This window comes from Ornithorhynchus anatinus, chromosome 1, assembly GCF_004115215.2.
Source record: "Ornithorhynchus anatinus isolate Pmale09 chromosome 1, mOrnAna1.pri.v4, whole genome shotgun sequence".
Taxonomy (NCBI): domain Eukaryota; kingdom Metazoa; phylum Chordata; class Mammalia; order Monotremata; family Ornithorhynchidae; genus Ornithorhynchus; species Ornithorhynchus anatinus.
Genome location: NC_041728.1, coordinates 135,839,080 through 135,867,079, shown reverse-complemented (window position 1 = coordinate 135,867,079; position 28,000 = coordinate 135,839,080). Strand labels below are relative to the sequence as shown.

General features: G+C 49.3%; 1 protein-coding gene across 3 annotated transcripts in view; it reads left to right on the top strand.

Moving 5' to 3' along the window:
• Positions 1-260: 260 nt before the first annotated feature.
• The window catches only part of PHC3 (polyhomeotic homolog 3), a 112,347-nt gene continuing 84,607 nt past the window's right edge, over positions 261-28,000 (top strand). For 2 of the 3 annotated variants that reach the window (XM_029059152.2, XM_029059166.2), the window contains exons 1-4: positions 261-327; positions 6,849-7,014; positions 11,451-11,606; positions 13,483-13,560. In XM_029059152.2, the coding sequence (XP_028914985.1) occupies positions 314-327; positions 6,849-7,014; positions 11,451-11,606; positions 13,483-13,560 (414 nt within the window). In that variant the 5' untranslated portion in view covers positions 261-313. Of the gene's footprint in view, positions 328-5,143; positions 5,337-6,848; positions 7,015-11,450; positions 11,607-13,482; positions 13,561-28,000 lie in introns of those variants that run through there. The other variant, XM_029059160.2, reaches the window with a different exon arrangement.

Sequence of the window (28,000 nt, the reverse complement as noted above, 5' to 3'; positions counted from 1 at the left end):
AAGGAAAGGAGGGAGGGAGGAAGGGAATGAAGGGAGGGAGGAAGGGAATGAAGGGAGGGAGGAAGGAAAGGAAAGGAAGGAATGGAGGGAGGGAGGGAGGGAGGGAGGAAGGAAGGAAAGGGGGGAGGAAGGGAGGCAGGGATGAATGAATGAACGAACGAATGAATGAATGGTGGGGGGCGGCCGGGGCTGACGTCACGCGGGGTCACGTGGGTCGGCGGAGCGGGCGAGGCCGGCCGTCCCCGCCCCGGCCCCGGCGCGCGCTCCCGGGCGGGGCGCATGCGCACGGCGCCTCAGTGATGGAGGAGAGAAGATGGCGGAAGCGGAGTAAGTGGAGGGGCGGCCGCCGGGCGGGCGGGAGCGAGGGAGGGAGCGAGGGCCGGGCGCGGACCCGCCGCGGTGCGCTCTGCACCCACAGCCCCGGGGGAGGCCGGGGGAGGCCGGGGGAGGCCGGGCCGAGCCCGCCATCCGGGCCCGCCGCTCCGCGCCGCTGCCCGCCCCTCTGGGCCCCGGCTGGGGCCTGCGCGGCTGCGCGCGGAGCCCCGGGACCGGACGCCCGGACCCTCGCCCGCCCCCTCCTCACCCTGCAGCGGGCCTGGGCTTTGCCTCTCCACCTCCGCACAAAACAAACACGCCTCACTCTAGGCTTCGAGGCTCTCCATCCCCTGGCCCCCTCCTACCTCTCCTCCCTTCTCTCTTTCCACCGCCCACCCCGCACGCTCCGCTCCTCCGCCGCCCACCTCCTCGCCGTCCCCCGGCCTCGCCCGTCCCGCCGTCGACCCCCGGGTCACATCCTCCCGCGGTCCCGGAACGCCCTCCCTCCTCACCTCTGCCAAACTGTCTTCCCCTCTTCAAAACCCTACTTACAGCTCACCTCCTCCAAGAGGCCTTCCCTCACTGAGCTCCCCCCTTTCCCTCTGCTGCCCCTTTACCCCCCCCCTTTCCCTCTGCTCCTCCCCCTTTCCCTTCCCCTCCGCGCTGTGCTCACTTGTACAGATTTTTATTACCCTATTTATTTTGTTAATGAGGTGTACAGCACCTTGATTCTATTTATCTTGATGACGATGTTTTGTTGTGGTCTGTTTTGCTTTGCTGTCTGTCTCCCCCGTTTAATAATAATAATGTTGGGATTTGTTAAGCACTTAAATAAAAATAAAAGAAAAATCAATGGTGGTACTTGTTCAGCGCTTACTAGGTGCAAAGCCCTGTTCTAAGCGCTGGGAGATACAAGGTGATCAGGTTGTCCTACGTGGGGCTCACAGTTTGAATCCCCATTTGGCAGATGAGGGAACTGAGGCACAGAGAAGTGAAGTGACTTGCCCAAGGTCAAAGAAATTGTGGTACTTGTTAAGCGCTTACTAGGTGCAGGGCACTGTTCTAAGCCCTGGGGGAGATACAGGGTCATCAGGTCGTCCCATGTGGGGCTCTCATTTTTTAATCCCCATTCTGACAGATGAGGTCACTGAGGCCCAGAGAAGTGAAGTGACTTGCCCACAGTCACACAGCTGACAAGTGGAGTAGGGATTCGAACCCACGACCTCTGACTCCCAAGCCCGGGCTCTTTCCACTGAGCTGCACTGCTGTGAGCCCGTTATTGGGCAGGGATCGTCTCTCTCTGTTGCCCAATTGTACCTCCAAGCGCTTAGCCCAGTGCTCTGCACATCGTAAGCGCTCGATAAATACGATTGAATGAATGAATAGTTGTTTCCCCACTTTGGGTGAGAAGGAAGATGTTGCCCTCCCCCCAGGGCTTGAGGAGGGGGTGTTTACCTCACTCCCGCAGGTAGGGAATGGGTGTGCACCCCCCATTCCCTCAGACGATGATGATGATGATGATGGTATTTGTTGAGTGCTTACTCTGTGCCAAGCACTGTTCTAAGCGCCGGGGGAGATACAAGGTAATCAGGTTGTCCCACGTGGAGCTCTCAGTCTTCATCCTCCTTTTACAGATGAGGTCACTGAGGCGCAGAGAAGTGAAACTTGCCCAGAGTCACACAGTTAAGTGGCGGAGCCAGGATTAGAACCCACGACCTCTGGCCCCCAAACCCCGGGCTCTTGCCACTGAGCCACGCTGCTTCTCTTAACTGCTGCTTCTCCAACCAGGGGGTGTTTCCCCCAGGGGGTAGGGAAGGGGGTATTCTCATTAATCATATTTATTGAGCGCTTACTAAGTGCAGAGCACTGTACTGAGCGGGTGGGGGAGTACAGTAGAACAACAGAACAGGCACATTCCCTGCCCTCAAGGATCGTACATTGTGGAGCGATCTCCTTCCCCGGCCTCAGTGATTGTCCCACCGGCGTTCCCGCCGGAAACGGCTCCGTCTGTGTCCACTTTTCTTCTTAGGCCTTGTGTGGAAGCTCACTTTGGGCCGGGAATCTGTCTCTCATATTCCCGTGTCATAGTCTCCCAAGCGCTTAGTCTACAGCGCTCTGCACACAGTAGACGCTCAGTAATGGGGAAGCAGCGTGGCTCAGTGGAAAGAGCCTTTGCTGCGGAGTCAGAGGTCATGGGTTCGACTCCCGGCTCTGACACTTGCCAGCTGTGGGACTGTGGGCAAGTCACTTCACTGGGCCTCAGTGACCTCATCTGGAAAATGGGGATTAAATGTGAGCCTCACGTGGGACAATCCGATTACCCTATATCTACCCCAGCGCTTAGAACAGTGCTCTGCACCTAGTAAGCGCTTAACAAATGCCAACATTATTATTATTAAATACCATCGATGTTGTGCGTCCTGACCAGTCGTCACTACAGGTATCGATCGATGGTATTTATTGAGGGCTTACTCTACGCAGAGCACTGTACTGAGCGCCATCACCCCGTTGGGATGGCTCTGTTTTCTTGAGCTGTCACTCTCCCTCCAAATTATACTGCCCAAGTCTTGCCATTCATTGTTTGCGTTAAGTCTGTTGTGGGCAGGGAACATGTCTACCAACTCCAACCTATTTATCTTAGAGAAGCAGCGTGGCTCAGTGGAAAGAGCACGGGCTTTGGAGTCAGAGGTCATGGGTTCGAATCCCGGCTCGGGCACTTAGCTGTGTGACTTTGGGCAAGTCACTTCACTTCTCTGGGCCTCAGTTACCTCATCTGTAAAATGGGGATTAAGACTGTGAGCCCCACGTGGGACAACCTGATTCCCCTGTGTCTACCCCAGCACTTAGAACAGTGCTCGGCACATAGTAAGCGCTTAACAAATACCAACATTATTATTATTATTATTATCTTACCTACCTCAGCACTTAGAACAGTATTTGACACAGAGTAAGTGCTTAACCAATGCCATTAAAAAAGCAAAACCCAAAAAAGCCGCTCTTGTACTCTCCCAACCTTTAGTCCAGTGCTCTACTCGCAGAAAGTCCTCAATAAATACCATTGATTGAGTGCTGAGTATTTTCACGCCCGTCTTTGGGCAATAGTTGTGAGCTGCCTTGGAGCAGATCAGGGATGTGAGGAAGGACGGGGTTGAATGGAGGCCAAGAGTTTAGATCGTTTTCCCAAGCGCTCAGTACAGAGCTCTGCACAGTATTATACTCTCTTTCACTGTACTGCATTTCCTGTAGTTAGGGGTGAGGCAAAGACGCCTCAGCCTTTCCCCTCTTCGAAATGAATACCACCGGCCTGGGGAGAATGCTAGGATTAATTAATGTTGGAGGTGCAGAGAAGCAGCGTGGCTGAGTGGATAGAGCCTGGGCCTGAGATTCAGAAGGACCTGGGTTCTAATTCCAACTTTAGCACGTCTGCTGGGTGACCTTGGGCAAGCCACTTATCTTCTCTGCGCCTCTTTGACCTCATCTGGAAAAATGGGGCTAAGAGGGCGAGCCTCAGGTGGGACGGGGACTGGCTCCAACCTGATTAACGTGGATCTACCTCAGCGCTTGGCCTCTAGTATGAGCTTAACAAGTACCATAGTTATAATTATTATTATAGGCAGGTAAAATATGCTATTAATATACTAGAATGAAAATGAGGGCTGTTAGCGGTGATTTTTTTTTCCATCAGGTTTGGTGAAAGTGTTTTTTTTACCTTTCATCCTAAATATAGATGCAGTCACAGATAATTAGGCTCTTGTATATTTATAATTAGGCTCTTGTATATTGCTTTGGCTTTGACAATACTGTATACACATAAAAATTGCACATTGAGTTGACCGGGACCTGAAAAGAGGAATAGTATTGTACAGAATATCGTCCTGACCGAGTCTTCTCTCAGTTGAGAAATAGTAGAAGGAGCCCTTGATTTAGTCGTATCAGTGTAGCTGACTTGCAGAGGGTCGGATTTGTTTTGTCTCTCGAGAAGAGATGTTCCCAATGTGGCTAACCACAGGTGTCCTTTCTGCAGTGGTGGTGGTTTCCTACCCCTCTAAAAATAAAGTGCAGTTCCTCCCGGTACTGAAATTCTTACTGTGGATAGAAAAAGTTCAAGCTGAAATGATTAGTTAGTATCAGAGTTCTAGAAGCATTTTGTCACATAAGAAAATATAAATTGTTACAGAATTCAGAAAATTGTCAAATGGAGAAATTTCTACATTCTCTAGAGGTTATTAATAATAATATCTGTGGCATTTAAGTACTTATTATGCATCAAGCACATAATTTAACTGGGGTCAATAGAAGGTCATCAGTTTGGTCCCAGGGCCTGTCCCACATCGAGTTCACCTGTAAGAGAGAATAAAGGCATTTATTCTTCATTTTACAGTTGAGGACACTGAGGCAAAGAGAAGTTAAGTGACTTGCCCAGGGTCACACAGCAAAGGCAGCTATAAATGATACTTCAAGATTTCCAAAGGTCAGAGTCAATCCTGGCTAATATTTTATTCTCTGTGAGGCAAAGGCAAGAAGAAACCTAAGGCAGCTAATGAAAGTAGCTTCCTCGGTCTTGACCAGAGTGGTCTGTTAGGTTACCCGTAGTTGTCCTTGCTATTTAAAGAAGACACCACAGATGATGAAATTCAGCTGTGCGTGTGTCGGAACGTGACCGAAAAGGTCAATGTGGGACCCGCAGTCCCGGCCACCTGATGCACACCGAAAGAATGCCTCTTATTATGTTGCAGCGTTTGATGTTTGCAGCTCTTGGCGACGTTTTCTCTCTTGCTTCCTTGTCTCTAGTTCATTCTGAAGCTGTTATTCGAAAGCCCTACTTATCCAGATCCAACCTGGTCTGCCTCTGGCCATTTTCAGCTGGGATCCGGCCCCCTCTGAGGCTTTGTTTTACCGTGTACTCCAAAGCCTCTTCTCTCTCCTTGTTTTCCGTTTCTCAATTTCACCTCTTCCGTTGTTTGGGTATGCTGTCGTTGTTGGCTCTCCCCATGTGTCCTACTCAGCGTACCTGCGTTAAGGTGAGCGTAGCTTCGAACTTCGTTAATCCAGAACTTCGTTATTCGTGATCTGGTCTTGTCATTTTATGGAGTCTGGCCCATAAATTACCCCGATGGAACTGCTCTAGGGGCTGGACGTGGTGCCTCTGTGACGTACGGGTCATGTAGCCGATGAAAAGGTTGGACAGTACCGCAGTTCTGTAGACCTTTAGTTTGGTCTGGAGCCTAATATCCCACAGATATTAATAATAGTGGTAATTGTTAAGCGCTTACTATATACTAAGCCCTAGGTATAAAGCTCACCTCCTCCTCCAAGAGGCCTTCCCAGACTGAGCTCCCCTTTTCCCTCTACTCCCTCTACCCCAGCTAAATCCTCTTTTCCCCCCATTTCCCTCTGCTCCTCCCCCTCTCCCTTCCCATCCCCTCGACACTGTAATCATCGGCTCAACTGTATATATTTTCATTACCCTATTTATTTTGTTAATGAGTTGTACATCGCCTTGATTCTATTTGTTTGCTGCTGTTTTAATGAGATGTTCACCCCCTCGATTCTATTTATTGCTATTGTTCTTGTCCGTCCGTCTCCCCCGATTAGACTGTGAGCCCGTCCAAGGGCAGGGAATGTCTCTATCTGTTCCCGATTTGTCCATTCCAAGTGCTTAGTACAGTGCTCTGCACATAGTAAGCGCTCAATAAATACTATTGAATGAATGAATAGGTGTATACAAAATGGTCAGCTTGGTTACAATTCCCTGTCTCCCACTGGGCTCTCTGACAGCTATTTAATCCCCATTTTACAGAGAGGAAACAGAGAAGTTAAGCGACTTACAAAGAGTCACAGAGCGGGCAAGCGGCGGAGCCGGGCTGGGAATCCAGGTCTTTATGACTCCCGGACTCGTGCATTCTCCACTGTTTGGTTGCGTGTCTGGCTTCCCCGCACCTTGGCTTTCTTTACACACATTGTCGTCCTTTTCCTGGCTGATCCTCCGTGAACGGGCCTCCCGTTCTTAGGATCTGAGAGCCCAGGAGGAGGAGTGGGAGTGATTAGCATCTACCCTCCGAAGACCCCCGGACCCACAAGGGAAGGTGAGAATGAGACCGGGCAATATTATCACATGACCCGGAAGAGCCGGCGCAGAATCCAACCACCACCTCTCCAGTGTGTGCAGAGCGCTGTACTGAACGCTCGGGAGAGTGCAGTATAAAAATAAAGCGACACATTCCCTGCCCACAGTGAGCTGACAGTCTAGAAGATGAGCTTTCACATCCAGGAGGTTAAGTACCTGTCACCAGCGGTAGTCGCTAATGTCTCTCAGCTCTTCCAGCTACTTTCGAGAGATTGCCCTGTATCACCGCAAAGTTATCCTTCCCAGGAAATTTATCGGAACAGTTTCCATATCCGCGGTTAGCCACGATCCGTAGCCAATGAGGGTTTCTTGGAAATTCAGCATGGCGGCCCATTATCCTCTGCAACTTCAGAAGCTCCGAACGGCAGGTGCTTGTCTAAAATGCGACATTTGCCTTTTCTGCCAGGTTTAAGGAACACTGTGCCACAATGGAGAGCGAACCAAATCCCACGGCATCTTCCGGGTCTACGTCTACTAACAGCAGCACCACCAACACCATCACTACTTCCTCCTCTCGGACGCAGCAACCCCAGATCTCTGTTTATAGCGGCTCTGACCGGCATGCGGTGCAGGTATTTCAGATTATGTTGGGCAGACTGGGTTTTAAAGGTTTCATTTCGAACGAAGGAGTCACTTGCCCCCGCCCTTCTCCCTCCCAGCCAAAGCCAACCATTCCTTGTCCGCTTTACTGCAGCCATTCAACCGTAGGTACAAGTGGAATTGTGATGTTTCTCTCTAGCCGCAGGCCTCTGTGTCCTCAGACTTCATCCTGCCCCTCTCGTTCCGTGCTTCCGATGCCAGCTGGTGTGTGATCAGGAGGATAATTGGTTGGAAATGCGGGGGTAGGGAAGTGTGGGGGCGGTTTTCAGGAAAGGGAAGACCATGAGGTCCACCTCCAGCTGCTGACAGTTCTCCAGTCACCCTTCGGAAAGCCGCTGACCACAAACTTCAGTCACCTCACTCGCTGTAAATTTTAGCGAGAGCCGTACACTGCCCTAGTGAAGCCGCGTGGCCTAGTGCGTAGAGCACAGACCTGGGAGTCAGGAGGACCTGGCTTCTAATCCCGGCTCTGCCACTTGTCTGCTCTGTGACTGTGGGCAAATCACTTCATTTCTCCGTCTCAGTTTCCTCATCTGTAAAATGGGGATTCAAGACTCTGACCCCGTGTGGGATATAAACTGTGTCCAACCTTAGCTTGTACCTACCCAAACACTCAGTGCAGGACCTGGCACACAATAAGGGCTTAAATTCCATTAAAAAAGGGTAACAGGTTGGATAAGGGGAGACGTCACCAGAAATAGAAATATATTCTATGTTATAAAAATATGGAACCGTATCACGGCTTAATTAAATTTCCCAGCTTGCTTTATTTTAAAATTTGAGCAGAGTAGGGGATGCATATGAACTGCATATTATAAGTGGTAACTACTGTTGTTCATATTGAGAAGCAACGTGGCTTAGTGGAAAGAGTTGTAAACCTGGGAGTTAGAGGACCTGGGTATTAATCCTGTCTCTGCCTGTTACACCTGCTGTGTGACCTTGGGCAAGTCACTTAACTTCTTCTGTGCGTCAGTTCCTTCATCTGCAAAATCAGGATTCGGGAACGGTTCTCCTTCCTATTTAGACTGTGAGGCCCCTGTGGGACCCGATTATCTAGTATCTACCCCGTTGCTTAGTGTAGTGCTTGGCACAGAGTAGGTGCTTAGCAAATACTGCAGTCACTATTATTAATGATAACTGGTATTTGTTGGGCACTTATGTGCCAAGCCCTGTAAATAAAAAATAAATTATGGTATTTGTTAAGCACTTACTATGTACAAAGCACCGTTCTAAGTGCTCGGAGATACATACAAGGCGATCAGGTTGTCCCACGTGGGGCTCACAGTTTTAATCCCCATTTGACAGATGAGGTAACTGAGGCACAGAGAAGTTAAGTGACTTGCCCAAAGTCACACAGCTGATTAGCGGCAGAGCTGGGATTAGAACCCGTGCACTGAGGTAGATGCTGGATAATCAGGTCAGACGATGGGTCTCACAGCCAAAGTAGGAAGGAGAGCTAGTATTGAATTCTCATTTTGCAGATATGAAAACGGAAATCCAGAGAAGATAAGCGACTTGCCCGTCGTTCCCTAGCAGGCAAATGGCTGAGCTGGATTTGAACCCAGGTCCTCTGCCTCCAGGCCCCATGCTCTTTCTACTAGGCTACATTGCTTCTCATTTAATAATACCAATAATGTTGGTATTTGTTAAGCGCTTACTGCGTGCCGAGCACTGTTCTAAGCGCTGGAGTAGATACAGGGTAATCGGGTCGTCCCACGTGAGGCTCACAGTTAATCCCCATTTTACAGATGAGGTAGCTGAGGCACAGAGAAGTGAAGTGACTTGCCCACAGTCACACAGCTGACAAGTGGCAGAGCCTGGAGTCGAACCCATGACCTCTGACTCCGAAGCCCAGGCTCTATCCACTGAGCCACGCTGCTTCCCATTTGATTATGCCCTGAGAAACAGAGGGTTACAGCCACTGGGACCACTTTCCCAAGGGACTGAGCATCTTCCTGGAAATCCCGGTAGTTGTAAGGGAAACAGTTGAAAGAGTCTTGACTCCGTGGCCTGAGGCACGGAGGGAAGAAGAGTCTCAGTCCTGTATCCTCCAGGAATAAGGGGCAGAAAGGATATAGGATTCAGTCTTCCATGAGGAACGAAGGATGAGCAGTGGAGGAACGATGGGAAGCAGCGTGGCCTTGTGGTTAGAACCCGGGCCTGAGAGTCAGAAGGTCATGGGTTCTAATCGCGGCTCCACCACCTGTCTGCTGGGTGGCCTCGGGCAAGTCACTTCACTTCTCTGGACCTCACCTCGTCTATAAAATGGGGATTAAAACCGTGAGCCCTACGCGGGACAGGGACTGTGTCCAACCCAGTTTGCTTGTATTCATTCAGTTCATTCAATAGTATTTATTGAGCGCTTACTATGTGCAGAGCACTGTACTAAGCGCTTGGAATATACACTTTGGCACCAGATAGAGACAATCCCTGCCCATCGACGGGCTCACAGTCTAATCGGGGAAGACAGACGGACAAAAACGATTGCAATACCCCAGCGCTTAGTACGGTGGCCGGGACGTCGTAAGCGCTTAACGAATTATTGTCATCATCCCGAGCCTAAGTCCCGAGTCTTAAGGACTGAGAACCTTCCCAAGGGATTGATTTTAGCTCTCGTAGCTTCCGCCGTGCTGCTTCCACCCCCTTGTCCCGCCTGTCGTGTTCCTCCTGGGGCACGGCTGGCAACAAGTGAGTAGCGGATGGAGCGGCAACAGATGGCGGAATGCCGCACGGGGGGATCGCGGCCCACGTTAGCCAGCTGCCGGCGGAACGAGACTAGAACCTCGGTGTCCTCGTTCCCCGAGCACTGCTCTTTCCCCGGCGCAGCTTCGGCGGAAGAGCACCCTCCGTATTCGCGGCGAGTGAGGCCGAGCTAGCCAGACTGGGCGTTCCTGCCTCTCCTCCTCCATGTTTTTGGGGGGCCCCGCCCGATTTCCTTCCTCCGGACGGCAGGGAGTATCGTATGCCTATCATCCGAACGCATCAGCACTTAAGCGGTCCCCGACTTCAGAGCCTGGCGGCCGTCCGGGTGAGAGTGGAAAGTTTTCGGGGCCGAAAATCAAACCGTTCACGCAGGGCTACTGAAAGCAAAAAGAGCAGTGCTTGAGAATTTAGGTCCTTAAATATCGTACGATCAGATACCATCGTGAGTGATGATTATGAATAAGATTAGTAGTAATGATATTTGTCAGGCGCGTGCTCCGTACCGAGCATTCATTCAGGCGTATTTATTGAGCGCTACTCTGTGCGGAGCACCGAACTAAGCCCGCACATCTCGAGGGGATGCCCCGGAAGGTTGGCTACAGGGCGAGCGATTAGCACGGCCCGAACCAAAATCATATCCCGGGCTGTCGGGGGGCGCCTTTGCCAACAACTGGCCGTGACTGAACACGGGAATACCCCTCTGCTGTGAAGTGCTGTGGGGGAAGCAGCGTGGCTCAGTGGAAAGAGCCCGGGCTTGGGAGTCAGAAGACGTGGGTTCTAATCTCGGCTCCGCCACCTGTCTGCCGCGTGACTTTGAGCAAGCCACTTTACATCTCTGTGCCTCGGTGACCTCGTCTGTAAAATGGCGATTAAAACTGTGAGCCCCACGTGGGGCAACCTGATGAGCTTGACTCTAGCCCAGCGCTTAGAACAGTGCTTGGCTCATAGTAAGCGCTTAACAAATACCATGATAATCTTAGTAGTAATACTAAGCACTTGGGAAAGTACAATACAAGAATAAACAGTGACACAGCGAGCTTACAGTCTTGAGGGACTTAAATACAGGGGACGATACGAGATAATGGGGTCGGACACAGTCCCTGTCTCCCCCGAGGATTCACAGTCTAAGTGAACCTAGAGTTTTAACTCCCGGGCTTCCCTCATCTGCTAAGGGAGCGTCAGGGCATGTGGTTGGTGGCTTGGTAGGGGAGGATCTGCCAGAAGACCAGAGGCCTTTCATCTGTAACCCCCTGGTAATTGCCTCCTTTGAACAGATTTTTCTCTGCTCCTCTTGGTTTAAATCTCCTCCAGAAATCTGAGAGCCTCAGTTAGGTTCGCCATCTCTCCAATATTCATAGTGTTTTATCAAATGGGAGGTATGTCGATGACCAGCCTGGACATATATGCGGGCTCTCCTGCCCCCAGCAGAAAAATACAAGTGTAGGCAGTAGAGATTTTACCCCCGAAGCTGGACCACTGCAACACAGAGGGAGCAGAAAAGGCAGCCATGTAGACATCTTAATCTGCACGAGTGAGTCAAGCCTGAGAATTTGCTGGTGAGTCTCTTGAAGTGGAGTGTGATCAAAGATTGAAAGGATTAAAAAATAGTTTGTTTCATTTATGTAACTGGTTAATATTTAATGCAATTAATGAGCCCCCCCTTTTTTTTTGCAGTTTGACTAAATATCCAATTGATTTACCCCAGGTAATTCAGCAGGCTTTGCATCGTCCCCCTAGCTCAGCCGCTCAGTACCTTCAGCAGATGTATGCAGCCCAACAGCAGCATTTAATGCTGCAGACGGCGGCGCTTCAGCAGCAGCACTTAAGCAATACCCAACTTCAGAGCCTGGCGGCCGTCCAGGTGAGAGTGGAAAACTTGCAGTCCTGAAAGTTAAGCCGTACGCGGAGGGTCATTGAAAGTGAAAATGTCGATACTTGACTAGTACCGAAACGGTTGTTTCTCCTACTAAAGTAATGCGGAGACCCACGAATCGAAGCGATTTTAAATTTGGTGAGCCGCTTGTCCGGTGTTCTCCAGGGATGATGATAATTAATAATTATGGTATTTGTTAAGCCCTTCCTATGTGCCAGGCACTGTACTAAGCGCTGGGGTGGATACAAGCAAATAGGGTTGGACACAGTCCCTGTCCCAGGTGGGGCTCGAAGTCTCGATCCCCATTTTACAGGTGGGGTAACTGAGGCCCAGAGAAGTTAAGCGACTTGCCCGTGGTCACACAGCAGATGTGTGGCGGAACGGGCATTAGAACCCGTGACCTTCTAATGTCATGACCCGTGACTTTCTCCCAGGCCTATGCTCTATCCAGTAGGCTTTATCTTCCTTCTGAAGGGGCTCCTAAATCGAGCAGCAGAACTTCGGGATCACCAGTGGAGAGTTAACGCCTATGAAAACCCGGACTTAGATTTCTACTAAAAACGTCGTAGTGGGTTTATTTACGACATGAAAAGGAATTCTTTATTTTTAGTCCGAAGGACAGTTGTAATAGAACGTAATTTGAGGCTTAACCCACCTCGGACAGGTCCGGGATCTCTTGGCTTAACATTGCAGATCTGACAGGGTGTCGTCGGTCCCCAAATCCACGCCCTTGTTTGGTACGGTCCCCAACCACCCCCGCCCCGGCCTCCCTCTCATCTCTCCGGTCGTGGATGTCTTCCTTACGTTCACTTCAGTTGTATTTATTGAGCGCTTACTGTGTGCAAAGCACTGTACTGAGCGCCTATGGTTCTCTGGGGATTCCCGCCCCCTTCACATCCCTGCAGACCAAGGCTCTTCTGACATCATACTCCTCCAGGAGGCTTTCACTGATTAATCTCTTCCACCCTAACACTTGGGCATCATCTAAGATTTGGGTGTACGCACCTTCTCCCCACCGGCGCACCCCTTTTACATTTATTTACCCCTCTTTACCCTTTATTGCATCCTCCACTCCTCCAACCTGGAATTTATCTTAATGCCTCCGATGCTAGATCGTAGATTCCCTAAGGGCAGGGGTCAGAGCTACTATCTCTGTTGCACTTTCCCAAATGCTTAGTCCAGTGCTCTGCTCCGATCAATAAATGCTACTGGTTGATCGATTTTGCAGTTAATCTCTTGGGTCCCACGTGTGAAGAGATGGAAATGCCTTAATTTGCGGTTCGGCTCCACTTCCTCTGTAGAGATGGAGACGGAGAAGCAGTGTGGCCTAGGGGATGGAGCACGGTCCTGGAAGTCAGCAGGACTTGGGTTCAAGTTTCAGCTCTGCCACATGTCTGCTGTGTGACCTGGGGCAAGTCACTTCACTTTTCTGGGCCTCAGTTACCTCACCTGTTAAACGTGGTTGAAGGTTGCGAGCCCCATGTGGGTTATGGATTGTGTCCAACCTGATTAGCTTGTATCTACTCCTGTGCCTGGCATATAGTGAGCGCTTAATGAGTACCCCTAAAAAAAAATTGACTTTATTGAGCTATTTCACCTACGAGGTTCTGACAGTCTGCAGAACGGTGCTGACGCCGATCTGATGACACAGGATGTGATGTAGAAGATGAAGCGGAATTCATCCCTTGATTTCCACCTGTGTGATTTGCCACCTCTGTGAAAATTAATACCACTGTAACGTTAAAATGAAGTCGTCCCACCTCACCGTGTCCGGCAGCTTTTAATTTGGGTTATAACCTCAGCAACTCCATCGGTTGTCGCCATGGTTTCTCAAAAGGACCTCACGCTTGTCTCGCCATTTTAGGCAAGCATATCCAGCGGGAGACCACCGACGTCACCTTCGGGGAGCGTCACACAGCAGTCGAGCATGTCCCAGACCTCCGTAAGTGTCTCTCGTCAATTCCCGATCTTCCCTCATTCGAACGGCTCGGTGTTTAGAATTCAACGCTCGAGTTTAACGCTTATGAAGAATTAGTCCGTTTATGCCCTCCGGCAGGCCGGAGCCCCCGAGTCAGCCGTCGATTCGGAAACGTTCTGATAGCGGCAGGTGTTGAAGCGTCGCAATTTACTTATTTACAATTTACAGATTTACAATTTACGCAAGTAAATCGACCGCGTATGTACCTTCTAGGTGGGAAGCGTTCTGGTTGAAAAAAATAGGGGAATGGAAACATTTTGGGTTCTTGCTTACGAGGTTTCTCGAATAGACTGCTTTTGTGAAATGCTTGAGAGGTGAAGATACTCAGTTCTCCAGTTGCTTTCTCAGTGAAACTCCCTCCTCTCCCTTTTAGGCAAAGTGCAGGTTATAGATGGATACGGACACCGTGCCTGTATTCACAACCATTTCTCCAGCATTCGCATTCCATTCAGAGAGATGTATGTTGTGGAAAAAAAATGTTCCCTAATTCCCTAGCCCTGTTCCGTCCCAAATGCATCGTACACATGTGCACAGTGGAAGAACTGACTGTATATGGAAGGTGTAGTTCGTCTGTGCTGACGAAGCACGTGCCGTGCTCAGCAAATATTTCTGCCTCTGGCTGTCGGTCTGACGTCTGGAAGTCTTGTGGAATAAACAATGCTTGATAAACTCTCCCTTAGAATAACACGATTCGCGCAAATTCGCTGGGCATGGAGGAGCTGAAAGTAATAGGAATCCCCCCTCCAACACACGCAACACCTCCCCCCGCCAATACTCCCAAAGCATACAGAGTTGTCCTTTGTATCTGTCACGGTGAAATCACCAGTGAGTACTTGTGTGTTGGAAAGGGCTAATGCTCGACTCATATGCGTCATGACTCTTACGCATTGAGAAGCAGCGTGGCTCAATGGAAAGAGCCCGGGCTTGGGAGTCAGAGATCGTGGGTTCTAAGTCCAGCTCCACCCCTTGTCAGCTGGGTGAGGTGGGGCAAGCCACCTGCCTTCCCTGCGCCCCCGTTCCCTCATCTGTACAATGGGGATTAAGACTGTGAGCTCCACGTAGGACTACCTGATTACCTTGTATTTCCCCTGCCCCACCAGCGCTTAGAACAGTGCTTGGCCCATAGTAAGCGCTTAACGAACACCATCATTATTATTATTACGAATGCTAGAAACCGGTCCTCTGTTGTGGAATACTTAACGTTTGCAGGGCCCGGCGTTGTTTTCTCTGTTCTTGTTTCGCGTTTCATCTGAAGCTTTTTACAAAAAAAGGGCACTTCTTTTTATGAGAGCCGTGTGCCACGAGGATCTGCCCTCAGCACTGGGCTCCCGGTCTTCAGCCGGGATGCGGCATCGCCTGGGACTCTTGTTTTCCCGGGCCTCGAAAACATTTCCTTAGCCCTCCTTGCCCTCCGTTTCCCGGTTTCCGCTGGCCGAACGGCGACTGTTTGGGGATCCTGTTCGCTCTCCTCACTTGTCCTACCCGGTGTAGCTGGAAGATGAACATCGCTTCAGAGCTAAGTCGGTCAGTCAGTCGTATTCATTCATTGTCATATTTATTGAGCGCTTACTGTGTGCGGCGCACCATACTAAGCACTTGGAAAGTACCATGTGCAGAGCGCTGTACCGAGCGCTTGGGTGAGTTCAGTATAACAACGTGACAGACATATTCCCTGCCCACGATGACTGGTGAGCTTCCCGAATTTCATTGTTCGGGCTCTTGTCTTGCTATTGAGAGCGGCCCATAGATGCCGCTGATGACTTAGTGGATAGACCCCCGGCTGGGGAGTCAGAAGGATCTGGGTTCTGATCCTACCTCGCCACTTGTCTGCTGTGTGACCTTGGGCAAGTCACGTCACTGGGCCTCAGCGACCTCATCTGTAAAATGGGGATTGAGACTGTGAGCTCCATGTGGGACAGGGCCCGGGTCCAACCTGATTCACCTGTATCCACTCCAGCACTTAGTACAGTGCCCGGCACATAGGCGCTTAACAAATATTATTGGAATTATTACTGTTGTGATGGAGCTGCTCAGGGAGCCGGATCCCACCCAGGATAAGAGAAGCAGCGTGGCTTAGCGGAAAGAGCACGGACTTGGGAGTCGGGGGTCATGGGTTCTAATCCCGGCTCCGCCACTTATCAGCTGTGTGATTTGGGAACAAGTCACTTCTCTGGGCCTCTGTAAAATGGGGATTAAGACTGTGAGCCCCACGTGGGACAACCCGATGACCTCGTATCCACCCCGGGGCTTGGAACAGTGCTCTGCACATAGTAAGCGCTTAACAGATACCAGCATTGTCGTTATCATCTCTGTCACAGAAGAGGGTGGGCGGCACTCCAACTCTGTCGACCTTGAGTCTCTCCGAGTCTGCTGCCGTACTCTGCTTAGCAGCCTCCCAGAGGATCCAGTGGCCGCCTTCACTCCGGTGGCTGCTTCCTGTAAGAAATTAGGACTTCCCTAATAAAATAAAAGGAAAGAACTGGCAGAAAATAAAAGAATGGTGACTCAATTGGAAAATACAGCACCTCACATCGATAGTGTATTTCAAGTGATGAATAATATTGAGTCAGTGTGCCTTCATCACACGGGAAACAGCGCACGTTTTATGAACGGGGGAAATGTCTAGTGAGTGTCCCGGCTGCAAAGCTGTAATTCGGTGAGCTTTGAACAGATTATTGAAAGGCCCGTCGTCGTGGCTCAGCTCTTCTTGAGATTCATTCTGAAAACCAGTAAGCCATATTTTTGTAAGGAAGCCATCTTAAAGTTGGCTGCATGGCTTCGTGGAAACAGCACAAGCTTGGGAGTCAGAGGGTCTGGGTTCCAATCCCGGCTCCACCACTTGTCTGCTGCGTGATCTTGGGCAAGCCGCTTCAGTTCTCTGGGCCTCAGTGACCTCATCTGTAAAATAGGGATTAAGACTGTGAGCCCCAAGTGGGACAACCTGATTACCTTGTATCTACCCCGGCTCTTAGAGCAGTGTTGGGCACCTAGTAAGCGCTTAACAAAGTCCTTTTTCTAAAACCACCTCATTATTAACCAGCTCTGCCAGTTTTTAATTAAATTTGATATGCCTTATTCATTTTGGATTGCGTTTCAACCTCCGCACGAAATAAAAACTTCTCACTCGTGGCTTCAAGGCTCTCCATCCCCTTGCCCCCTCCTATCTCACCTCCCTTCTCTCTTTCTACCGCCCGCCCCGCGTGCTCCGTTCCTCGGCCACTCACCTCCTCACCATCCCCCGTTCTCGCCCGTCCCGCCGTCGACCCCCGGCCCACGTCCTCCCGCTGTCCCGGAACGCCCTCCCTCCTCACCTCTGCCAAACTAACTCTCTTCCCCTCTTCAAAGCCCTCCTGAGAGCTCACCTCCTCCAGGAGGCCTTCCCACACTGAGCCCCCTTTTCCTCTGTTTCCCCTCTACCCTCTGCTCCTCCCCCTTCCCCTCCCCTCAGCACTGTGCTTATTTGTATGTATTGTTTTCACCCTATGTATTTTGTTAATGAGGTGTCCATCCCCTTGATTCTATTTATCGTGATGTTGTCTTGGTTTTGTTTTGTTCTGTTTTGCTCCGCTGTCTGTCTCCCCCCGATGAGACTGTGAGCCCGTCATTGGGCAGGGATTGCCTCTATCTGTTGCCGAACTGTACATTCCAAGCGCTTAGCACAGTGCTCTGCACATAGTAAGCGCTCAGTAAATACCACTGAATGAATGAATCTGTTGATTTTAGTTCCCATTTCACTTTTCACACATGAAAGCTTTAGCCAGGGCAATTTGGAGTTGTATGAAAAGGGAGGCTGAGATTTCCTTTACTAGGTAGCCTTCCTTCAGAGTGACCCAGTTCTCTGGTGCCTAAAGTTACACTGAGAGAGTGATTTAGGCACTTTGATCAGATATCAGTATCTTTTCCTCTAAGAATAGAGTAATTATTGCTTGCTGTACTTTCCCCTTCTAGTCTGAAAGAAGCAGCGTGGCATAGCGGAAAGAACACCACTTTGGGAGTTAAAAGATCTGGGTTCTAATTCTGGCCCCACCCCTTGCCGATTACTTCCCCATTTCCTCTTTTCCCATTTGCTTCTCTGTCACCCTGATTTGCTCCCTTTATTCACCCCTCCCTCAGCCCCACAGTGCTTAGGTCCAAAACTATAATTTATTTATATTAATGTCTGTCTCCCTCTCTAGACTGAGCTAGTTGTGGCCAGGGAATGGGTCTGTTTTGTTGTTGTCGTACTCTCCCAAGCGCTGAGTACGATAAAAGCACAATAACTGTGATTGAGTGACTGTGTGACCTTGGATGAGTCACTAAACTTTCTCTTTGTTTCCATTCTTCATCTGTAAAATGGGGATTCAATACCTTTTCTACCTCACACTTAGACTGTGAACCCTGAGTGACTTGTGTCCACCCTGATTATCTTGTGACTACCCCAGCGCTTAGTAAAGTGCTTTGCACAGAGTAAGAGAAGCAGCGTGGCTTAGTGGAAAGAGCCCGGGCTTGGGAGTCAGGGGTCACGGGTTCTAATCCCGTCTCCGCCACTTATCAGCGGTGTGACTTTGGACAAGTCGCTTCACTTCTCTGTGCCCCAGTTCCCTCATCTGTAAAATGGGGATTAAGTGTGAGCCCTACGTGGGACAACCTGATGACCTTGTATCACTTAAACAGTGCTTGGCACATAGTAAGCCCTTAACAAATGCCATTATTATTATTTAGCAAATACCATCATCATTTTTACTATTATTGTTATCGATGCTCCTCTCAGAGGACGACCTTACAACCGGAAAATAGCTTGATCCGAATCGAGCTCAAATTGAACTTCCTTTCATGTCTAGCTTGGTTAAATTACTTCCCATCTGGGTTTTACTCTCTTAATAGATAGCGACTTACAAACACCAACAAATAATCAGTATATAATTGTGATATAATTGAGTCAGGAGACAGCCTATTTACGTAATAGGCGTTGTAGCATGCAGTGCATGTTGTGAGAACTGACATGCAAATATCGATTGTGTCCCATCGACTAGAAGATAGAATTTATTTCAGCCGTACTGTATTTCTGCTTTACGTGACAAGAACATTCTAAATATTTTTGAATTACATCTTAACGGTTTGTGTCTCGGTCATATCTGGTTTCGTTTCCATCCTTCTGGTGGAATCGTCGCTAATTACTCTTTTTCCAGACCATTGGGCTGTGAATCAGTTTTCTCTTCCTCACCCCTTTTACTCATTAATTAAGGAAGCTGTTTTTATAGGCTAGCTACCGTTGGGAGTTGAATTCCGTACGTTGCCTAGTTAGGTCAGTAGAACTTTGGAAAATGCCTTCTCCGGAGCCACCGGGAGCTGACCTAAAATGAAGGCCGACCTTTCTGCCGTAAGTTAGAATCCAAAGGCAAGAGGTTTCTTGTAGAATCTGGTAGAATTCTTGTAGAATTTGTAGAATCAAAGAAAGGAGGGGCATCTATCCATTCTTCCTCTGGTGCAGGTTTGTTCCATAGAGCATATTCTCTTTCAGTGGTGTCATGTTATGTATTTTAAAGTGGTCTCTTCCATGCCGGTTTTTTAAAAAATATTCGTTTTAAGTGCTTCCTGTGTGTCAAGAACTATTCTAAACTCTGGGGTAGATACACATGCTAATAATAATAATAGAGAAGCAGCGTGGCTCAGTGGAAGGAGCCCAGGCTTGGGAGTCACAGGTCGTGGTTCAAATCCCGGCTCTGCCGCTTGTCAGCTGTGTGACTTGGGGCAAGTCACTTCATTTCTCTGTACCTCAGTTACCCCATCTGTAAAATGGGGATTAAGGCCGTGAGCCCCACGTGGGGCAACCTGATCACCTTGTATTCTCCCCAGCGCTTAGAACAGTGCTTTGCACATAGTGCTTAACAAATTCCATCATTATTACTATTATGGTATTAAACTCTTACTGTGTGCCAAGCACTGTTCTAAGCACTGGTAGTGTTGGTATTTGTTAAGCACTTACTATGTGCTGAGCACTGTTCTAAGTGTTGGGGGAGATACAAGGTAATCAGGTGGTCCCACATGGGGCTCACAGTCTTAATCCCCATTTTACAGATGAGGAAACTGTTGCACAGAGAAGTTTAATGACTTGCCCAAAGTCATAATAATAACAATGTTGGTATTTGTTAAATGCTTACTCTGTGCAGAGCACTGTTTTAAGCACTGGGATAGATACATGGTTATCCGGTTGTCCCATGTGAGACTCACAGTCTTAATCCCCATTTTACAGATGAGGTAACTGAGGCCCAGAGAAGTGAAGTGACTTGCCCAAAGTCACACAGCTGCCAAGTGGCAGAGCCGGGATTCGAACCCATGACCTCTGACTCCCAAGCCTGGGCTCTTTCCACTGAACCACGCTGTCATGCAGCGGACAAGTGGCAGAGCCGGGGTTGGAACCCACAAGCTCCGACTCTCAAGCTCGTGCTCTTTCCACGGAGCCACGCTGCTTCTCTAAGGAGGTTGGACAGCGTCCATGTCCCATGTGGGGCTCACAGTCTGAACCCCATTTTGTGGGTGAGACGAGTGAGGTACAGAGAAGCTGTGATTTGCCCAGGGTCACACAGCAGACAAGTGGCAGATCTGGATTAGAACCCAGGTCCTTTGACTCCCAGGTCCTGTGCTCTTTCCACTAGGCCACACTACTTCTGCATTCCGTGCAGTTTAATGCTTTGTCCCTCATTGTCCCGGTTCTTTCACTTCGGGAGAGTTGCTTTCATTTTTGAGATGTAATTAGGGGATTTTTCTAGGGTAATTTTAAAGGAATAAAGCTGTCATTTCCCAGGGAAGACTATTCAATAGTATAACCTGTAAAATACAATCATCTGCTATTTTTTTCCTCAGTTTAAGACGCTTTTAAAAAAAAAAGAAACTCTTTCGTAAACCTGGCATTTGTACCTTTGTGAAAAGTAGAACTACAGTCTATCAATATCTTGTTTGACTCCAGGCCCGCTTTATTTTTTGTCTATATTTTTGATTTCAAAAAATAGAATGTCTGCCCTAAGTGCTTCCAATGTGGATGCATTTTGTCACCGAATGACAATTCAAGACTATTCTGGCTTTACAGAGTGCTTTACAATCATTACCTGTGTCGTTTTCAAATCTCTATATCTCCGGGGAAATTGACGCAAGAGAAGTTTTAAGTGATGGAAAAAAACAAAACAACAAAATGAACCAAGCAGCCAAACCCGCACTAGAACGTTTGAACTCGAAGAATTTTGTTTTCAGTCTTTCGGTGAGATTGATTTTGAGTCTCTGCCACTCTCGGCTCAGTTTGGTCATCTTTCAGTTTGGCCCCGCGGATGTATCGGGTGTTTGAGCGGTGCTTTTCAGGAAGGGGAGGTTTCCAGCCTTCGCCGGGCAGATGTCGAGGCTGGGAATCTCTCCGCCAAGATCCCACTGCCCAAACAGCGGATGGGCAGAGTGCCTGAGCCAGACAGGTCTCCAGCCTTCGGGACGACAGCCGTCACACTGAGCGGGACTGGAATCCCAAACCGGGCCCTTTTTTGAGCACCTGGGTGTGGAACTCTACCCTCAGCACTGCGGAGAGGGCAAGTGAGGAAGAAGACCTGATGGCCTTCCCTCAAGAAGCCTGTGATCGAACGGGGAAGACGTGCGCAAAACAATTTACCGGGGGACAGGAGAAGAAAGGAAAGATAGATACGTTGATGAGAGTTTAGTGGAGCTTGTAAATTGATATTCACGGGAGGCTTGGGAAGCATAAATGCCGAGGAGGTGCGAGTGCTGAATGAGAGTTGGGAGGGGGTGGGACGGGGTAGAGAAAAAGGAATCGGAGAAAGCCTCCCTAAAGGAGGTGGGATTTCAGGAGGGCTTTTGAAGATGGGAAAAGCTGTGGTCTGGCAGACGTGAAGGGGGGAGGAATCCCAGGCAGGAGGAAGGGCACTGATCAAGCGGGAGAGTAGAGAGCAAGGAACAGTGAGAAGGAAAGCTTGGGAAGACTGGAGAGTGGGAGTTAGCCAGAAGGTAGAAGATAGGTAGGAAAGACGGAGTTGTCGGTCAGGAGTTTGATGCAGAGAGGAATGGGTAACCAGTGGAGATTTTTGAGGAACGGATGTCATTTTGGAAAGATGATCTGAGCAACAGAGTGAAGAAGGGACCGGAGAGGCCGGAGGCAGGGAGGTTAGCAAGGAATCTGCTACGCTAGGGTTGACGACTGAAAATGTGAGAATTCGGTGTGAGAGTTGACTGATCCCTCTTGTCCTTTTCTTCAACTCCCTTTTACGTCTCCCTGACTCGCTCCCTTTATTCATCCCCCCCTCCCAGCCCCACAGCACTTATGTGCATATCTGTCGTTCCTTTATATTATTAGCGTCTAGACTGTAGACTGGTTGTGGGCGGGGAATGTGTCTGTTACATATTATACTCTCCCAAGCTCTTAGTACAGTGCTCTGCATTCATCGGTTCAATCAGTCGTATTTATTGAGCACCTACTGTGTGCAGAGCACTGTACTAAGCGCTTAAGTGCGCAATAAATCCGATTGAGAGCGAGAACTCGAGGATCATATGCGCTTTGGAGAAGAAAGGGAGGTAGTGTTGCCAACTGTGATGGGAAAGTCGAGTGAAGGAAACATTGAGCTCAGTTTTGATCAGGCCGAGCTTAAGGTTCTGGCGGGACGTTCACGTGGAGGGGTCCTCGTCGTTGACTCTAAAGCTCTCCATCACCTTGCCCCCTCCTACTTGGAAACGTGGGAAGCAGCGTGGCTCAGTGGAAAGGGCTCGGGAGTCAGAGGTCATGGGTTCGACTCCCGCCTCCGCCACTTCTCATCTGTGTGACTTCGGGCAGGTCACTCACTTCTCTGGCCCGCAGTGACCTCATCTGTAAAATGGGGATTAAGACTGTGAGCCCCACGTGGGACGACCTGATGACCTTGTGTCTACCCCAGTGCTTGGCACATAGTGAGCGCTTAACAAATGCCATCATCACTTGGATACGCCATCCATCTACTGCTCCGCCCTCCCCCAACACTTATGTACAAATCTTTATACTCTGTTGCTTCTTCTACCTGTAGTTTTTTTAAAATGTAGTTGGTTTATTGCCCTCTTTATTTAATGCCCTCCTCGAGGGCAGGCATCGTATCTCACAACTCTCCTGTACTCTCCCAAACACTAGGCATTGCATGGTAACTGCTCAATAAACCATTGATTGTTTCCCTTCCCTCGTTGACTTCCTTCCCTTGTTTCTTTCTCTTCCTTTCCTCCCCTTCCTTCTTGCATTTCTCCCCCCAAAAATGCTCAATAAATTCACCTGATTGAGTATACCCTTGTTCATATGGGTGCACTTCCTCCTTTCTCTCCCCCATCCTTTTTCTTTCACTTTTCCCCTTCCCATTTCTACCCCTTCCTTTCCCTTCCCCCCACTTTTCCTGGGCTCAGTGGAAAGAGCCTGGGCTTTGGAGTCAGGGGTCATGGGCTCGAGTCCCGGCTCTGCCGCTTGTCGGCTGTGTGACGGTGGGCAAGTCACTTCACTTCTCTGGGCCTCAGTTACCTCATCTGTAAAATGGGGATTAACTGTGAGCCTCACGTGGGACAACCTGCTTACCCTGTATCTCCCCCAGCGCTTAGAACAGTGCTCTGCACCTAGTAAGCGCTTAACAAATACCAACATTATTATTCCCGTCCTTTTCCTTCTCCAGCAGCTGGGCATACGTTATTCTCAACACGAATGATGTGCAACCGTATGAACAAGAGTATAATCAGTCAGTTGAATTTATTGAGCATTTTCTGGGTGCAGAAAAATGCTCAGAATGCTTTGTAAAATGCAACAAGGAAAAACCCGGTCCTTGCCTGCAAGGAATTTACAGAGGGAGGTGGACAAGAAGCAGCGTGGCTTAGTGGAAAAAGCACGGGCTTGGGAGTCCAGAGGACATGAGTTCTAATCCCGGCTCCGCCATTTGTCTGCTGTGTGACCTTGGGCAAGTCACTTAACTTCTCTGGGCCTCAGTGACCTCATCTGTCAAATGGGGATGAAGACTGTAAGCCCCACATGGCACAACCTGATGACCTTGTATCTATCCCAGTTCTTAGAACAGTGCTTGGCACATAGCAAGCACTTAACAAATACCGTTCTTCTTCTTCTTATTATAAGTGATTTACAAATACTACTAAGTAGAAGAAGAATGCAGACATAACTTGTAGTAACAAGAGAACAGCAGAGATAAGAAATTCTCCTTGGTAATGGTCTCCTTTTGGCATTCTCTCACCACTCTTTAGTGCCAGCTTCCCTTTCTTCCAGTACCTCCCAGCGCAGATACCCTGGCCTTCCCCGGCGTTTTCAATGGAATGGAAGTGTTTGCTTCTGGCAGGGGGTCGGGTGGAACGGAGAGTGACGGAGGAGTTGACTACTTGTTTTGTTTTGTTGTCTGGCTCCCCAGTTTAGACTGCGAGCCCGTTGTTGGGCAGGAATTGTCTCTATCTGTTGCTGAATTGTACATTTCAAGCGCTTACTACAGTGCTCTGCACATAGTAAGTGCTCAATAAATGTGATTCAGCGCATGAAGTAACTAGGGCAGAGGTGGGAGCCAGGGGCTCGGGGCTGGGAAGCCAGTCAGTAAGTCAGTTCATCGTATTCATTGAGCACTTACCGTAAGTACTCAGTAAATACGACCGACCGATTACCGTCTGCAGACCGCGTACTGAGCGCTTGGGAGAGTGCAATATAACGGACGCATTCCTTGCCCACGGTGAGTTTACAGTCTAGGGGGGAGACGGACATCGATGTAAATAAATTAGAGAGCTGCACGTAAGTGCGGTGGGACTGGAAGGGGGGGTCGGATAAAGGGAGCAAGTCAGGGCGACACAGAAGGGAGGTGAAGAAAGTTGAACCAGAGTCGGAAGCATCGGGAGAGCAGGAGCGAAGGCCCTCCCCAACCTAGGAGCCTGAGCATTCATGCATTCGTACTTAACGAGCACTTACTGTGTGCCCAGCAATGTTCTAAGTGCTTGGAAGAGCACAGTACAAAAGCAGGCACATTCCCAGCACGTAAATGGCAACTGTCCAGAGTCACCTTCATGTGGGCATAAGGGTGGGAGAAGCCTCTTCATTAGAGAAGCAGCATGGCTCAGTGGAAAGAGCACGGGCTTGGGAGTCAGAGGTCATGGGTTCAAATCTCGGCTGTCACACTTGGCAGCTGTGTGACTGGTGGGCAAGTCACTTACCTTCTCTGGGCCTCAGTGACCTCACCTGTAAAACAGGGATGAAGACTGTGAGCCCCACGTGGGACAACCTGATTACCCTGTATCTACCCCAGCGCTTAGAACGGTGCTCTGCACATAGTAAACGCTTAACAAATGCCAGCATCATTATTATTATTAGTGCTCTTTGACCTAGAGCACTGACTGGGGAAGCCCCTACAGTTGAATGCGTCCGTGAAGAAATCAGTAGCGTAAATAGCATCCCAGTGTGCTGAGGGTGGGTGGTCGTTACGGACTGCCAAGGGCAGCCGATGGGTTGACAGAACTTGGGGTTGGAAAATTAACCGGGGCAGCCTTCCCGGAGGAGGCTTCAGGAGGGCTTTCAAGATGGGGAGAGCTGCAGTCTGCAGGATTTGAAGGGCGAGAAAGTTCCAGGTAGGGGGAACGGAGTGGGCGACGGGTCAGAGGGAGGTGAAGGAATCGAGAGAGGGGTGGCGAGCCGGGGAGTAGCGGGGGGATAGAGCCCGTATGTAAGAAGGAAGAGAAAGCCAGTGGTGAGGACTCGTTGTTTGATGGGGAAGGAAATGGGTGGCCATTAGAGGATTCTGAGAGGTGGAGAGATTTTAAGGAGGTCTACGCAGTAGTTTAGACTGATGAGGGAAGAGGCCGGAACCAGTGAGGAGTCGGATGGAGCGGTCAGATCGGGCACAGCTCATGGGCGGGGTACGTGTCTGCCACCTCTCTTCCGTGCTACTCTCCCAAGCGATCAGCGCAGCGCTGTGCACACGGTGAGTGCTCAATAAACACGATTGATGGACTGATAGATGATGAAGGCTCACTGTATATGGGAATATGCTGCTTACCAGTGCTTTCGGTTGTTAACGGCGCTATCTAAAGATCACGCTCTGCTGAAAGGTAAAGGGAACTGGATTCTGAACATTTTCTAAGGATCGCCGATGTGTTTGGAATTCCCTTTCCTCTTGCTGTATACGGGAGTATACTGTTTACCAGTGCTTTCGGATGTTGACAGCGCTTTCTAAAGATCACGCTCTGCTGAAAGGTAAAGGGAGCTGGCTTCTGAACATTTTCTGAGGATCGCCGATGGGTTTGGAATTCCCTTTCCTCTTGCACAACAGAGCTATATTTTCTCAACTATTGAGTCACAGCGAAAACCAATTTTCTTAGTCCAGCCTTTTCTGAAATTCCTGTTGGGCGGCTGGACGGTGAAAGAGTATCCTTTCTCACTTGTCAATATATTTACTGATGGATTGAAGTCGACAAATAGGTGAGGATATGTTTTACGGTTGCTGTAGAATTACTTTTTACACATGGTTTTGTTTGTGGATTAGGAGGACGATACCAACACCGTTTCTTTCTCTTCACTTGCTGTATTGGCATTTTTTAATTTCACTTTCTGCTATGTTCACCGAGGGGACTGGTAGTGGCTTTTTATGCTCCATCCAAAACGCTATTCAGTGTTTTCCTTGAGGTATTACCAAAGGTTTAAAACTCCTATTTTGAGGAATTGTATGCCTGAAAACTATAATAATAATGTTGGTATTTGTTAAGCGCTTACTATGTGCCGAGCGCTGTTCTAAGCGCCGGCTATATTGCTCCCAAACCTAAATGACCTGAGATTTAAAAGGATCTTGTGCTTCGTCATGGAATAATAATTCATCCTTCTCTCCCCTTTCCTGTCATCTGGCGTGGCGAACTGATTTTCTGGAGAAGGGAGGCTTATGCAATTTAAAATTGCTGCAAATTACTACTAAACGATTTGTAAAATTAATAACCCCCTAATCAATCCAGCAGTGGTATTTATATGCCAAGCCCTTACCTACTATACTATACCAAGCACTTGGGAGAATACAAACAATACAACAGAGAATGTAAAAGCAGTATGCCCTAATAGAGCATGGGCTTTGGGAGTCAGAGGTCGTGGGTTCTAATCCCGACTCCGCCACTTGTCTGCTGTGTGACCTTGGGAAAGTCACTTCACTCCTCTGTCCCTCAGTTACCTCATCTGTAAAATGGGGATTGAGACTGTGAGCCCCATCTGGGACAACCTGATTACCTTGTATTTACCCCAGCTCTTAGAACAGTGCTCGGCACATAGTAAGCGCTTACCAAATGCCATAATTATTACTACTGTTATTATTATTGTTATTACGGGCTTGGGAGTCAGAAGGACCTGGGTTCTATTCCCGGCTCTGCCAATTGTTTGCTTTGTGACCTTGGGCAAATCACTTCTCTGTTCCTCAGTTACCTCGTGTGTAAAATGGGGATTAAGACTGTGAGCCCCATGTGGGCCCGTGTCCAGCCAGATCAGCCCGTATCTGCCCCAGCGCTCAGTACAGTGCCTGGCACTTAATACGTGCTTAAAAAACAGTATTATTTATTGCTATCGTCCTTGTCTCTCCGTCTCCCCCGATTAGACCGTAAGCCCGTCAAAGGGCAGGGACCGTCTCTATCTGTTGCCGACTTGTCCATTCCAAGCGCTTAGTACAAGTGCTCTGCGCATAGTAAGCGCTCAATAAATACTATTGAATGAATGAATGGATATTATTATTACCTTTAATAATAAGAACAGATACCATTTAAAAGTAGTGTAGAATAGCAGTAAGTAGAACAGAAGATGATGAGACTGATGAAAACGAGTAGTTCTTGAGAAGAGGCATCCTAAAGAAGACGAGACAAGGAAGCCAAAGAGAAAACAGCGCCAGGCCCAGTTGGTATTAATCAAAACGATCCAAGAAGGGACAGTCTTTCCGTGCGCGTAATATAGCTGAGATTGCGGATCCTAAATCGGCCTGTTCATCCGTAGCCACATTCAGGTGAAGTTCCCGGGCAAGTGATGTCCTTGAAACTAGATTAGTGAGTAGAGAGGCGAGAACAGATCAGTCGGTGGGGGGGAGAGGCAGAAAATCAAGCGAGTCGGAGTGAGACACGGATACAGGGAGGGACGACAGAGACGGTCTTCCTCCCTCCCTGAAACACGGGACCCCCTCCTTCATCTCAGGCAAACGTCGGGCTGGTCCGTTCTCCCAACCGTCCAGGTGAACTTCCTCTCAGTTGGAGCAGCAGCAGCAGCCCAGCGCTTCGAACGGTGCTTGGCACAGAGCCAGATGCCGTCATTATTATGTGAGAAGCAGCGTGGCTTAGTGGAAGAAGCCCGGCCTTGGGAGTCCGAGGTCGTGGGTTCTCTTCCCGGCTGCGCCACTTGTCAGCTGGGTGACTTGGGGCGGGTCACTTC